This window comes from Sphaerodactylus townsendi, linkage group LG14 (assembly GCF_021028975.2).
Source record: "Sphaerodactylus townsendi isolate TG3544 linkage group LG14, MPM_Stown_v2.3, whole genome shotgun sequence".
In the NCBI taxonomy this organism is placed as follows: Eukaryota; Metazoa; Chordata; class Lepidosauria; order Squamata; family Sphaerodactylidae; genus Sphaerodactylus; species Sphaerodactylus townsendi.
In genome coordinates, this window is record NC_059438.1 from 8831980 (window position 1) to 8847515 (window position 15536).

Sequence of the window (15536 nt, forward strand, 5' to 3'; positions counted from 1 at the left end):
GGCTCACTTATTGTGGGTCAGTCAAGAAACGGGTGGAGATTTTTATTACAAGGCATTGATGTAGTGCTTTCTGTCCCTACAGCCTTGCTGGGCAAAGTATTTCAGGCCACACTGCCCCCCCCCTCCCCCTGGCAAAGGGATTCAGCTGCCGGGTGGAAGAGCAGTGCAGGTTCTGAAGTCTATATAACTGGTTTTCTAGAGCATGGAAGGGCCATGTTGAGAAGCAAAAAAGGCTAGGCTTGAACCAGGAAGAAACAGGCTAGAATTATGCTTCCCCAGTGGTTTTTTATTTGAGGATGACAGGAGATCTTGGGGAGAAGTGGGGATTTGTCCTAGATTCTCTAAACATACAGCAAGCAAAAGGGAAATTCAACTGTTGTTCTTTCAAACTGTGTTTTCTGCATTTGGCACACCTGCTGGTGGGTTCCTCTGCTGGGCTTCCCCTCGGTTTCTTTTTACCAAGCAACAAAATCTCCCTTCCAATTCAGAAATCGCCCACTGTGTTCTTCAGAGAGCTTGGAGAGTGTTTTGAGGATCCCACGAGCACTTTCTTCCACGGTCAGCTCCGCCTGCATGGGTGGAACAAAATAGGTTTGAGTTTCTGCCAGGGGATTCAGGAGCCAGATGTGCTAAAATTATTGCCAGACACACTGGACTAGCTACAAGGGGCAGCTACAAAGGAAAGAGGTTCCAGACACTCCTATTGTTTATGTAGCCAGGAACCAGGGAGCAAGACATTTAAGAAGGCTACAGAGACCAATGGTGAGTGTAGAAGAGAAACCCCAATCTCAAGAAAGGGGAAAATGCTGGTGGAGATGTTATCTGTTTCCTATCTACTTTATAGGGCAGGGGTCTGCAACCTGCGACTCTCCAGATATTCATGGACTACAAGTCCCATCAGCCCTTGCCAGCATGGCCAATTGGGAATTGTAGTCCATGAACATCTGGAGAGCCACAGGTTGCAGACCCCTGGTATAGGGTGATTGGGAGGTGAAGAAGACAGTTTCATGCATTGACTCAAAATATGCTGCCAAGTCTCTAGTCAGAGGTCAGCAATCCCTGGTTTCTTTTTCCTCCCCCTGTCTACTTGCCACACGTCAATCCAATGGAATCTCCCCAGTATGGTTCCCATGGGTGTTATGGTACACATTAGTTATCATGGTGAAGCAACTCTTTGCTTTGACAAAGAGCCAAATGCTGGCTTGAAGCAGGAGGTACTTTGGGGAGAGCTCAGGAGACATCACCTGTGTGTCTGTAGGGAACACTCAATTTGGAAACAGCTGCCTCCACCATAGGAGAAAGCTTGGTTTGCAACTTTCTGACCTTTTATGATTGGCTCCAGCTCCCCCCAGGGCAGCCATTCTTGCTCCTTGATTGTATAGGCTCAACAGAGCTGGGGACCTCATGGGGACCTCAAGCTTTTGTAGATGGTACCTTTTCCGTTCCCATATCTGTTTTCACCCAGCCGGGGTGGATTGCTGCACACAGGATTCCGTCCTCCTTGTATTCTAATGCCTGGCACCGTGTAAGCATGTTCAACGCAGCCTGGAGTCAACCAGAAGAATTGTGGTTACTCAACGAACACTGATGAAGAAGAAGAGTTTGGATTTTTATCCCCACTTTCTCTCCTATTAGGAGACTCAAAGGGGCTGACTATCTCCTTTTCCTCCCCCCCCCCCCAACAAACACCCTGTGAGGTGGATGGGGCTGAGAGCTCTGAAGAACTGTGACTAGCTCACCCGGCTGGTGTGTGTTGGAGTGCACAACCTAATCTCATTCACTAGATAAGCTTCCACAGCTCAAATGGTAGAGCAGGAGATCAAGCCCAGAGATCAAACCCTCAAATGGTAGAGCAGGAGATCAAACCCAGGAGCAGCAGTGGCATAGGAGGTTAAGAGCTCGTGTATCTAATCTGGAGGAACCGGGTTTGATTCCCAGCTCTGCCGCCTGAGCTGTGGAAGCTTATCTGGGGAATTCAGATTAGCCTGTACACTCCCACACACGCCAGCTGGGTGACTTTGGGCTAGTCACAGCTTCTCGGAGCTCTCTCAGCCCCACCTACCTCACAGGGTGTTTGTTGTGAGGGGGGAAGGGCAAGGAGATTGTAAGCCCCTTTGAGTCTCCTACAGGAGAGAAAGGGGGGATATAAATCCAAACTCTTCTTCTTCTTCTCCAGATGAGAGTGCTCCTGCTCTTAACCACTATGCCACTGCTGCTCCTACAGTTGCAAAATTTCTATTACATAGTGGTGAGGATTGTTCTTTGGCTACGGCACAGGTGTCAAACTCGCGGCCCTCCAGATGTTATAGACTACAGTTCCCATCATCCCCTGCCAGCTTGATACTGGCAGGAGATGATGGGAACTGTAGTCCATAACATCTGGAGGGCTGCGCGAAGTTATTACCTATGACACCTATAACGGGTTAGTAGAATCCTGCGGCTCAGATGTTTCAGGAACTCCAGATAAATTAGAACTCTATCAGAATCGGTCAGCATGGCCAATTGGCCATGCTGGTAGGGGCTGATGGGAATTGTAGTTCCTGAACATCTGGAGAGCCGCAGGTTCCCTACCCCTGTTATAAGGGAAGCAGCAAAAAAACCCTGTCTAGAAAGTAATCTAAAATATATTGTTGAAAGCTTTCACAGCCGGAACCACTACGGTAGGTTTTTCAGGTTGCCTGACTGTGTTCCAGTAGCATTTTCTCCTGACGTTTCACCTGCATCTACGTCTGGCATCTTCAGAAGATCTGATCATGATGGTTGTAAAGGAAGTGAAGTATATGTACCCGTGGAAGGTCACCCAGCAAGCTTCCAAGGCCAAGCAGGGATTTGAACCCATGTCTCTCTAATCCTCGTCTGACACTCTAACACTATGTTGGGTTTCTATGCATCCTGGCCTGGAAACTGGACAGCAACTGAAATGTTTACAAAATGAGTTTCTTGAAAACGTCATTGTATATGTCCAGTTGTTGTTTTTTTAAAGTGCCTTTCTACTTATATACCTGGGAGCTGGGAAGCAGGAGTAGATTTACTGCTCATCGAGTTACCTTCGCACAGCGGTAAGATATGACAGGAAAGGTGTTCATGCTGGGTGGGTTCCCCATAGAGCTGCCAATCGTCGACGTGTTAATAATAGCTGCCTTACAGCAGCTGAATCCTTTCTCCTTGCTCTGTTTGGCAGCTGCCTTCACCAAGGGCAGGAATGCCTGCAGAAAAAAAACAACAGAGTCACTTTCTGCCACCGTCTTTCCCTTGTCTGTGGGACGTGAATTCATGTTTATGTGGTGAACTGGCATTTAAATGAATGTACAGCCCACATAAATCGGTTGGTACTTGGCTGGGAGAGCACAAAAGGAATACCAGGGTGCTCCAAATACTTGCTCGGGTCAAGGCTGAGAGGGAGTAACTGCCCAAAAGTCACCCAGCAAGTTTCTGTGGCAGAGTGGAGATTTGACCCCTGGTTTCCCAGATTCTAGTCGGATACCTTAATCAAAACTCCACATTAGCCATCTCACTGCAGAACACAGCATGACACGACGCTCTACCTTGGTCACCAGCATTGGCCCAACAAGGTCGGTGTTGTACACACTCAGCATGTCTTCTTTTGTCATTGACTCCAGAGTGCTTGGGGGCATGATGCCAGCATTGTTCATCAAAAGGTTGAGCCCCTTTCCAGCCAAGCGGGCCTCAACTTCCTTTGCAGCGGCCTTGATGGTCTCTTCATTGGTGAGTTCTAGCATGAGGATGTCAAAGAATTAGTCAGGAAAATTGCTTAAGTCCAATCCTAGAGAGGTTTTGTGAAGGGGTCTGGGTGGTCTGGCATAAAATTTCTTGTTTGGTATTTACTGATTGAAAGACATGTATCATGCAGTTTTTCCCTCAATGAAAGCACTGAAGAAGTTTATAAAAATACATCGCATATGAAATTAGAAACTATAAAAACATTGATCAAAGCGACAGTGTTGTAAACACTGTAGAGTAGCCAAGTAGTCTGTCATAGTATCTCTGTCCCTTCCAAAGTCTTGTATAAAAAGCTCTGCCTTAAACAAAACTACCTGAAGGCCACCAGAGAAAGCCATTCCAAAGGACGGAAAGCACCACTGATAAACCTGGAACCAGGCTGAGACAGTTCTCACCAACCTGCATGTTGATATGGTTAGCTGTTCAGATGCATCCAAGTGAATTTGGGTGCCTGCCCTGCATTAGACTACTTTATTGTGTGATTAGACTTTCTCTCCACTTTCATTCACCCCTTTGCTGCTGCCTCTGATTTTTAAAAGAGCTCATAGTAAAATGGGAAGCAAAAAGCACTTTCAGATTTGTGACCTGAGACTTCCTACTTAAGTGTCTCAATATCTGTCCATGAATCCGGCTACTCTTGCAATCCCTCCTTGAATGGATGCTGCTGCCTGCGCAGACCCAAAAAGTAAATAATACATTCTATTCAGTATTGACCATTTAAAGGATTCATCTGCCCAAAGGAAGACAAATGGAATATGATTCAGTATATTATATTTCAGTTTTTAATTACTTGAGTAACTGTGACCCCAGGGGATGCCTCTTTAACAAAAGAGATAATTTAGTTCTTGAACTAGGTTAATGCAGCCACAAGTTGCAACAACCAAGAAGTACTGAGCAAGTCCAAAGCTGCTCAGCGCGGTCCTGTGCTTGAGACAAACCTTGCCAAGAACCATTGATGGAATCTGAGCAGGTGCTCACTTCTGATTCAGCAAGCGAGTTCAAACAAACTATGGTTCAAGCAAACATGGTGAGTGTCTGTGTGTCATGAAGTTCTCAGTGTGCCCAATTTTTCCTCAGCCACATGGCTACAACATCCAGGCCATGACAGAGCTAATAGCTTCTGGCTTGACCCCATTAGATCCTGTTGTCTGAATCTCTGAAAACCTCTGTCCTCTGCAAACTTACAGAGAGCCAACGCTCATGCAACTCAGTGGAAATGAAGCTTTTAGGTACTTTGTTTTTGAAACCAGTGTGGTTTACTTTAGGGGAGAGGCCGTGGCTTAGTGATAGAGCCTGTGCTTTGTACAGAGAAAGCCCTAGCTACAAAGCCTGATATTTCCCAGCTTCAGATCCTGATAGGGCTGGGTAGAACTCTACAGAACTGCTGTCAATCAGAGTGTTTCTTTAGGTACAGTTTTCCCATTCACATCGCAACTTTCCCCAACATGGTTTTGATATATTGCAGGGCACATGATGGTTTTTAATGCCTAATAAAGGTCTTTGAATTGAATTGAATTGAATTGATATATCGCAGGTTGACATAAGAAATTGAATGGGAATTTTGGGGGAGTTTTGCTGAAACAACAAATGACCTGAAAAGGTCAGCAGACGACCCAAAAAAGTTTAGATACTCATACGTTTAGAAATGCACACAATATATGTATAGTATTGTATAATGTAGCATAGTTTTTCTTTTAATACCATACATATACACGATTTCCTTTTTCAAGTTGAAATAAAAGAAAAAGGTCAGACTTCTCTGGTATGCAGGGAGGACCCAAAAATGTAATGCGGATTTCAATGCCCCTAACACCAGCAATGTGGGAGGGATAACCGTATTTCTTTATTTAGGTGCTTCATTTATCCCACCTTTTTTTCCCCATGAGGATCCAAAATTCTCCATTTTACCTTCTGTTAGGCTGAGAGCAGTGGTGAGATTCAGCAAGTTTGCACCACTTTGGCAGAATCGGTTGTTAAAATGGTGCTTCTAAACAACCAGTTGTTACATTATTTGAATCCCACCACCAGTACCTGGTTAAAAAGCAGAGGTGGGATCCAGCAGAGTTCTCACAGGTTCCCCTCAGAGTAGGTTACTAATTATTTGTGTGTGTGTGCGAGGAGGGGTTACTAATCTGGTGATTTTGCCACGTGATTTTTGCCTTTAGTTACGCCCTCCTCTCCTCTAGCAGTGAAGCGCGCAGAACATGAAGCAGTCTAGCAGGAGGCTGCACTGGCGCTATGGCAGCCTGCACCTGCGTGCATTCGTTTCCTGCCCGAGGACCGGCGCAGCGGCTGTATCCTTGCCACAGCCCCGCCCAGGAATGCTCCCCGCCTTCCAGGGAATGCCTGGCCATGCCCCCGTTGTGCCCGCCCGGGCCCCACCCCATTGGCGCTATGCCACAGTTTAAATCCCACCACCATGGGAACCTGTTACTAAAATTTTTGGATCCCACCACTGATCGGTTGTTAAATTATTTGAATCCCACCACTTGCTGAGAGTATATGACTGGGCTAAGGTCACCCAGCCAAACTTTGATGGCTGAATGGGATTCGAGCCTGTGGCTTTTGAATCACTACGCCACACCGGCTTTCACTTAAGTAAACTGGAAGGGTGGAGGCAATTATGTATGCTGGCACAGCTTTTTAAACAAAAACCATTTCTTATGGAAGGAGGAACTGAATTGCAGCTGCAGGCAGGACATAACAAGCAAAACTAATCGAACTCATGGAGACACGCTGTGGGAAAGGGGGGCAGCAAACAATATATGAAAAACTAGAACACTGAGGACAGACTGACAGAAGGCATGCCAGCGCATGAGGCATTGTTGGGAAACCTCTTTGCTTCTTTTGTCTAGAAGCTGTACAGTTAATCTAGGTGGTTCTGCTATTGGCACGAAGTTAATAATCCTCTTGGAGATGCATGCCTGAGCCATTCAGGTCTCGGGTAGCAGGGCTGGGGAAGGGCTTTCTCAGCCATGGGCTGAGGTGTTGTCACGTCAACCCAAAAAGGACGGGGCGAGGTGGATCAATGGCCTGACAGCCCCCCTGTGTCAGGAGGGGCTGTGATTCAGGGACTGTGCTTCAGTGTTTGGTATACAGAAGGCAAATCTCTGGCATCTCCTGCTAGAGATTATAGGGAAGATTGAAGACCCCAGAGAACTACTTCTCATCTGAGTAGATGAGTCCAGCCTCAATGGACCAACAGTCTTATTCAGCATAAAGCAGCTTCATGTTTTCATGTGTTCAGGTAGGTACAACCTCCAGATCAGGGGTAGGGAATCCTGTTTCTTCAGAGGGCTCAGGAACTACCGTTTTATCAGTCTTGAACCAGCATGGCCAATTGGCCATGCTGGTAGGGGCTGATGGGAATTGTAGTTCCTGAACATCTGGAGAGCCACAGGTTCCCTACCCCTGCTCTACATGTTCTGGGTTTACCAGATCTTCTGCTGGGGTAGAAAACATCTTTCTATTCTCTTATCTCTGCTGTGGTTTGGCCAGACAGCGGGGAAAATGGGTGGGAAAAGCATTGTTGCACCAAGAGCGCCACATCACCTGGTCCAAACCCTGAAGTGACATCACTGTATCAATGAGATGCTCTAGGATTCACCTAAAACTCTATGGTAAACCGAAAGAGGTTTTTTTGGAGGGTAGATCCCTGAGCATTATGTTGAAGCACATTACAGTCAATCCAGTGCTGCCATCAATATACTCTTCCCTGTGAGATAAACCCATGTGTCGAGGAGTGATATTTTAAGGTCATTACTGCCTTGTATGATGTTACTCTTAACTAGGCAAGGCAAGGCGAGGAGAATGATTGGGGGACAGCTGGCCAGTTGCTCACCATCTCAGCTGTGTTTCTTTCTTCCTTTTGCCTGCCAGATATAAAGCATGAGGTGTGAGTTTTGGCACCAGCTAAAAGGCAAGAGCCAAAGGGCTATTTGCCTTTGACCTTTGACCCACAGCTCATAGTCTTTCACCATTAGGTTAGCTGGCTACCAGATTTAAAAAACTAAGTAGGATTTGATATTTTGAGGGGTGCATTTTGTATTTTGCTTGTTTATATTGCTGTTTAATTCAAGTATGTGATTCTTTGAGCTGCTTTGACCTTCTTAGGGGTACTAAATTACAAGAATAAAAAAATACTAAAATAAATGATTTTTTAAAAAGGCGGGAAGTAAAGCTTTTTGAGCTACTGTCCCAGTCACTGAACAAAGTCTAAACAGGCCTTGACTTGGCAAAGATTGCCATGAACTTTTCATCCTCCACAGATGGGCTTAAGGAACAACCCATTTTTCTAAATAATAGAGCTATTGCTGCATGCCACTTGGAGGACTAGCATCACTGCTGACTGATTCCATGAACACCAGTGCCTGTTTTTCTGCCATGAATGAAGCCAGGAGGCATGCAAGTTTCTACAGAGCAAGAACAATGATAGAGGGTTGCTAAAGAAACACCCTGTAGGATTGGTTGGCATAATATTCCTCTCAGTGTTAGCCTCAGGTTTGAGCCCAGAAAGCTACCAATGACCTTTCAGAAAGATTTCTCTGGGGCCTGATCTTGTTCAGAAGAAAAAACACATGATTCTTGGTTAGGATGGGTGTGGGGTAGAGATTATAGAGAGTTGGGTTAGGATCTGGGAGACTCAGGTCAGCATCTCCATTCTGCCATGGAAACTTGCTGGCTGACTTATCTCACACCAGTCACTCGCTTTCAGTCTAACCTACCACACAGGTTTGTTGTGAGGATGAAATCAAGGAGAAGAAAATGGTATAAGTTGCTTTGGCAGCATATAATGAAGTAAATAAATAAATATGGCTGGTATGTTTTGGTGGCCCCTTGCATGTCTCCCAAGGGTCTGCTGGTTTCACCCAGTAAGCCCAGGATACCAGGAACTACACCCTATCAGTTTCTGTCAGCAAGGCCAATTGGCCATGCTGGTAGGGGCTGATGGGAATTGTAGTTCCTGAACATCTGGAGAGCCGCAGGTTCCCTACCCCTGGTCTACAGGATACATTCAGCCCCCTGAGGTTTGGGTCCTCCCAGTCTTCCCCCTACCCCCATTAACATCATAGATGAAGAAACAATAATGGAAAGAAAAGGATGAGGAAGTATGCAATGGGACATACCAAGTTTCAGTATCACTAGGTTGGGATGTTTGCAAGCCAGCTTTTTCAGCTCCTGGAATCAGAAAAGGTCATTATGTTATGCCACAAGAATCTGGTAGGCCTTCTTTGGCCCTTCCTGGGAGAGCCAGGCCTGTTATTTATGCCTTGGTAACATCCAGGTGGCTCTGACCTGGATGGTCTAGGACAGTGACAGCTAATCTTTTCAAGACCAAGTGCCCAAATTGCAACCCAAAACCCACTTATTTATTGCAAAGTGCCAACATGGCAATTTAACCTGAATACTGAGGTTTTAGTTTAGAAAAACAGTCAGCTCCAAGGCGTGCGTTACTTGGGAGTAAGCTTGGTGGAAGTCAGTGGCTTTGCTTTGAAGCAACCATGCAACTCTTCCAAAGGGTGAATCACGACCCTCGGAGTGTTTACTCAGAAGCAAGCCTCATTGCCAGCAACTGCATTTACTCCCAGGTAGAGGATCGCACTTTAGTTCTTTGCATGAAAATCAGTGGGGTTTAATAGCGCTTAACAGGGTTACCTACACTGCTTCCCCAAAACTAGGTCCTAGGTTTAATGCTAATAATCGAGCCCAGCGGCCCAGGCCAGCCTAGATGTGTGTGTGGGGACTCTGTGCGTGCCCACAGAGAGGGCTCTGAGTGCCACCTCTGGCACCCGTGCCATAGGTTCACCTCCACTGGTCTAGGATAGCTCAATCTTGTCAAATCTTGGAAGCTAAGCAGGGTCAGGCTAAGGTGGGAGACCACCTAGCAAGACAAGGGTTGCTACACAGAGGCAGGCCATGGCAAACAACATCTGTTCATCTCTTGCCTTGAAAAGCCTACGGGGTCATCTGTCAGCTTTTCCAACCACAACATCCAAGTAAAGTTAGCACAAAATGTAGTAAATGAGGATACCTGTGGAGTCCATTTGGAAATTCTAGCTATTCCAGAACACAGTTGCTCAAATGCTATCTGGGTTGAGTAGAGGGAGCATCTCCCCAGTGTCCCTAGAACATCACAGTTTACCAGTTCCTTTCTGAGTGCTGGTTATGACCAGGGCAGGATGACCTGCTGCCACATGTGCTCCCATCTTCTGAGATTTGGTGGGTGGCTAGTATGGAACCTTTTCTGTAGTGTCACACCGCCTTTGGAAGTCCCTCCCCTTATCTATCCATCAGCAGCCTTCATTAACGACCTTGAGGCTGCCTTGACAAAGCAACCATTATCTGTGTTTCTTCTAGTGTTGCTGTAAATGCAGAGGATTTCATAGCAGCTACAGAGCATCTCCTGGGTCATTTTGCCCACACTTCCCAGCCTGCATCTCATGGTCATATTCTCCTCACTACACACCACCAGAAGGTTTATTTAATGAAATTGACATATTGCTCTGAAGTGAATCCTGGGCAATCCAGTACATTTTGGAAATTGACATCTTGCTATAGCATAACATCAGTAATCGACATAAATTTTGGTTACGACTCTGTTTCAAATCTGCCCCTTATAGTCTAGCCCACATTATGCTTGCTGAACCTCCGGTAACGGATAATTGCAAAGTTAGTCTGGCTTGGTCTTTCTTTGGAGGCTATCCTGATGCTTACCTCCAAAGAAATTATAAGGGAAATTAAAACACAACTTCTCAACCAAGAGCAACAGTATCTCCTGTGCTACGTCATCATGCTCCCCATTTTATTTTGGTATTATGCCTAAACTGAGACAGATTGCCAAATATTTGTACCATTTAATTGAGCCCAGACAAAGGTGGGTTCTGACGAGGGCCAGATGTAATGTTGTTCTATCAGCTCTGCAACAGGGACATTTTTGTAACATTCCCCAGTTGGACGGAGTCTGTACAAACTGCTCAACTTCTGTCGAAACTCTTGAACATTTGCCCAAAATATTCTCCGCTTAGAGATGGTTGTTCTCTCTTATCCAAGACTAACGATCCTTTAAGCCGTACTATCTTGCGACTTCTGATCAGTGATGATTCTTTCACTCTGGAGAAGATTGCTCTGTTTTTGTTACAGGTCCTGGCCTTAGGAGACTTATTTTATGTGTCTATTGTATGATCAATCTATGCCAATAAAGGTTTTGTTTGTTTGTTTATTAAATTGACTTATTAAATTTTTTTTAAGTCCTGTGGCAATGAACTGTATGTGTTGTGGGGTGCATGGGGTGCATGCGGTGGGGGGGAGAGGAATTACAGCCATAGGAGGTTGGTGAGAACAGTGACGCTCATGTGTGTGAGATCTGCAACGCAACCCTTCCCTCCCCACAACATGCAAGGGTGCTTTGATCGCCGTCTTTCCCAAAAGATCGTACCAAATCAGATTTGGAAAAAAGTTACAGCAAAGCAGAAAAAAAAACACAGAGCGAACAAAGTAACCCCCCCCCCCCCCCCCCAATTCTTGCTCCAGTTGAGACGTCTCTGTGTGGGAGTAACCTGGAAGGCTAAGTAAAAATAGTTTAGGGAAACTATTTTTGGCCTAGGCTTTCCATGGTGCATGAAAAGAAATTGGCAGTGCAAATCGAAGCAGGCATATCTGGGGTAAATCCCATGGAATTCAAAAGGACTTACTCCCTAATAAATATGCTTGAAATAGCAGCCTGTTTAATGCCGCTTCTAGTATATTCATCGTCATTGCCTTTCTCTAATTTGGGGGTTCTTTTGCTGTTTTGGGGAAAGTGCTTTCAAGTCACAGCTGATTGATGGTGATCCCATAGAGCTTTCAAGGCAAGAGAACAGAGGTGGTTTGCCATTGCTTGTCTCTGAGTAGCAACTCTGGACTTCCTTGGTGGTCTCCCATCCAAGTACTAACTAAGACCAACCCTGCTTAGCTTCTGAGATCCGATGAGATCAGGCTAGCCAGTGCCATCCAGGTCAGTGGTTGATTTTATAATATGGAAATAAGTGATCCTCAGGACTTTTTTTGAAAGGAAGAACACACACTTTTAATGCATTAAAATGGATACTAATTATCCACTTTTTAGTTATTGAATCTGCATCTGTTGTGGCGAATGGGAAGGCCCATAGCCTGCCACCCAAAGTCCTATTTGACATGCCCCCTCAAGCTTCTGAAATTTCTGCAGGAATTGCCCACATGCATTCAAGACATAAAGACCAGCAACTTGATTTTAAAAATTAAAGCTATGATTAGTCAAGAAACTCCGTTTCATGCATCTGTAGAAATGCACCATACACAAAACTCTGCAAATAATTATCAAGGATGTTCGCCCAGGAATTCTACTGATTTATACTGTAGATTGAGGGTATAGAATGACATAGTATATAGCCTGATCTCAGAAACTAAGCTGGGTCAGTACTGTTGGAAGTGACATTATCTAGCATGCTATGGAACTGAGAAGACGACCCACCAGGGAGTGGGTAAGTGGTTAGCTAGATAGGCCTGGATGGTTGAACAGCTTCTGAAGATAACCAAGAATGCATAAATCTGATCCAGACGGAGAAGATAAACTCCAGAACCAAACACATGGATGTAAAGCATCATTGCGTAAGAAACATGATGGGCTTGTTGATTTGCATTACTGTGCATCACTGCTGTACAGAAGAAATGATTGCAAATGCATTGACCAAGCCCTTAACCAGAGACAAGTTTGAAAGTTTCCATAAGAAGACGAATCTTGTGGACTTTGCACCCTAGACCTTGAGGAGGAGGAGTGTCGGAAGTGACATTGGTGGATTCCGCGCAGCATAAATATAACGTCTTTAGGACATTATAAAAAGATCCATTTTGGAATTTTTTGTCTACAGAGCGGGAGAACACAAGCGTTGTCAGCCAAAACAGATCTCCCCCCCCCTCCCCCACCTACTGCATGGAGCTCTTGTCAGTTTCACAGTGGCGCCTGGGCTGCAGCAGATTCTCCGGGGAGATTCCCCACAGAGGTTTCTTCTGCTTGCAGCTAATCTGCACGCGATTTCACTGCAAAAAGTTAATTTAAAAAGTTTGTTTAGCCTAAAACCAGTCCTTCCGAAAAGGACTGTATGCTCACAAATCCTTGGCTCTCACCTGTGCTCTCCCATCCTGAGGATCACGGCATGTGGCAAAGATGATTTTGGGGGGATTTGGCAATCCTAAGAACTGTTTCACCAGTTCCAGACCGATGCCCCGATTGGCTCCGGTCACCAAGACGTTGCAAATAGTTTCCCCGGCCATTCTAAGTCAGAAGCGATCTTCCAAGGTTGGCTTAATCGTCTCTTGTGTCCTTTTGAGTTTGATCTGAGAGGTTTCCTTCTTTCCAATCTCCGCCTCTTTTCTGAGGTCTACTGAGGGGAGGGACAGAGGTTGGCTCCTTGTGTTTTCTATTAGAAGAGATGGGTGTTTGTGCTGCGCGCAGGGATGTGACTCATGGAGGAAATCTGCTTTGGATAAACAAACACAACTTTGCAAACTGTAGCTCAGAAAGCCCTGCAGCACAGCACACTGGATTTGTTAATAGGGTGGCTGAGAGCCATCACAAGCTTCCAGAGGAAGAATCCCTCTCTTTCCCCCATCCATATTCAGAAGAGCTCCAGGCCCGCAGCCAGAGTTCCTTTCTGGTAGAGGGGCAAATGAGTGCAGTGCTGAATAGTCCATCATTTATTTATTTGTTTGTTTTGTCTGCTTTTCTTACTGACACTCAAGGAGGGTTATATGGTATAAAACCATGTAATCAAGTTGCATGAGATGTCTAATAAACAGTGGCATAGGACTAGGATTACAAACATCAGAAGAGTGCAAACAAATATCAGACATGATGTCCAACTAGGCAGAAAACGGAATTACAAAAGTTGAAAACAATGCACTAAAAGCCAGATACTACATAAACAAATACCCTGTTTCCCCGAATATAAGACATCCCCAGAAAATAAGACGTAGTAGAGGTTTTGCTGAAGTGCGAAATATAAGGCATCCCCCGAAAGTAAGATGCAGCAACGTTTTTGTTTGGAAGCATGCCTGGCAAACAGAATACAGAAAAATAAGACTGTTGGGATAAGTGCTCCTGGTAGTTGGAGATTATCTCTTAATCGTAGTTAGCAGAGCGGCACGGGTGGCTAGAACACAGCAGAAGCCTTACCTCGCGGTGCGCAAGGCAGCGCGGATGAGTCCCAACAAATGTGCAAGCTTACACAAAAGAAAGTCGGAGTCAGTTATAGTTTCTTATCTAATAAAAAGAGTATTTATTAGTGAACTCCATTCTGGATAGAAAGGTAGGTAGATAGAGTCACTATGCTATCTTAATCTAGCTGGATGGAGAGGGATGCGAGGAGCATCCATCCTATCTATGGGCATGGTAGGAAGAAGTGGGGGTGAGAAGGGGCTCAAGGAAGAAGCTTCGAAGGGAAGGAAGTCCCTGAGAGTATCAGTCTAACATCAAAGGGATAGAACCAGCATGATAGAGTAAAGGTGTCAAATCCCTAGGTCCCTATCTAGCCACTAGCTCTCTAGTAAAAACCCCTCTGTAGGTTGAGGCAGGAAACAGCATAACAGTGTAAAGTCCTTCACTTCCAAAACCCCCTCTCGATGTTTCTTGACTCAGGTAGTCAGGCTTATCTTGCTTCTAAACTTCTCAAAAGCAGGTTTCGGTAGGGGTTTAGTGAAGAGATCTGCAAGCATCTCGGTGGGTGTGGCAGTAGGTCAGTTGAATGAAGCCATTCTTTTGCAGCCTTCTCACTATGTGGCACTTCACATCAATGTGCTTTGGTGCTCTTCACATCTTCTTGTTTAGATAGTTTAATGCACCTTTGGTTATCTTCATACACTGGTATAGGAAGTGGTGTGTCTATGCCTAGATCCTTTAGGAGTTGGCATAACCACTGTAACTCGTAATAAACGTGAGCAGCAGACACATATTCTGCTTCTGTGGTAGATGCTGCTGTTATGTCTTGTTTGGTACTAGACCAACTAATAGGACCATTACTGCAAAGAAAAATGATCTGCCCATTGGTAGATGCTCTGTCAGTTGAGTCTCGGCCCAATCTGCATCAACATAAGCTATTAGTGTAGCATCTTTGGTAGCTGGCAGTTTCAGTTTAAGATGTGCGGTTCCTTTCAGATATCTAGAAAGTGTCTTCAGTGCATTCCAGTCCTTAACTGTTGGTGAAGCAGTCTTTCTGCTTAGTGTCCACTGCTGTAATTTATAGTCTGGTCGGTTTGAGCACTGATGCTCAAAAGTTCATTTAGAGCTTCTTTATATTTAGTGTTATCAGAGAGTTGTTTAGTGAAATTGTCTTCCTTTATGTAACCTCGCTTGTACAGGTTGAATGGGAGCTGGATGTGCATCGTAGGTGATCCAGTAAGTTGATTAGGTCTGTAATCTTCTGTTGTTGATTCAAAAGGAAACTCCCGCTCTCTCTCTATTTGAATTCCTAAGTAGTGCAACATTTCTAGTCGCTTAATTTCAAGTCGTTGGTTCAGATATTGTATTAATCCTTTGTAGTCATCTTGGTCATCATAGACCAAAAAGCAATTCTTCATTAAAAGCAAAATATAAGTCCTTTTTCCATTTCTGTTCCTGGACATAAAGGCATTGGTCAGCCTTTACTTTGTTGAAAGTTTGCTTGAAGTAGCACGCTGTTCAAAAAAATGTGGATTCAATCTTTATCTGTTGAACTTGCATCTGCTTGCTAGCTGCTATGCTGGAGTAAAGTTCTTATGGTGGTAAAGTTGACAGTTGAATCAAA

The 15536-nt window shown here is 45.0% G+C and overlaps 1 protein-coding gene across 1 annotated transcript; it reads right to left on the reverse strand.

Moving 5' to 3' along the window:
- Positions 1–265: 265 nt before the first annotated feature.
- LOC125443224 (C-factor-like) lies at positions 266–13181 on the reverse strand. Its single transcript, XM_048515187.1, has 6 exons — positions 12883–13181; positions 8868–8919; positions 3546–3733; positions 3048–3206; positions 1435–1545; positions 266–569 (listed from the first exon to the last, which is right to left on the reverse strand). The coding sequence occupies exons 1-6, from the start codon at positions 13027–13029 to the stop codon at positions 456–458; spliced, it is 771 nt and encodes a 256-aa protein (XP_048371144.1). The 5' UTR covers positions 13030–13181; the 3' UTR covers positions 266–455.
- Positions 13182–15536: the final 2355 nt, after the last annotated feature.

Excerpts from the sequence above, each read along its gene's own strand:
- LOC125443224 (XM_048515187.1), bottom strand. The coding sequence starts at position 13,029 with ATGGCCGGGGAAACTATTTGCAACGTCTTGGTGACCGGAGCCAATCGG. Across the intron at positions 8,920-12,882 it reads CTCAGGATGGGAGAGCACAG|GAGCTGAAAAAGCTGGCTTG; the intron begins GTGAGAGCCAAG and ends TTCTGATTCCAG. Across the intron at positions 3,207-3,545 it reads GGCCAATGCTGGTGACCAAG|GCATTCCTGCCCTTGGTGAA; the intron begins GTAGAGCGTCGT and ends TTTTTTCTGCAG.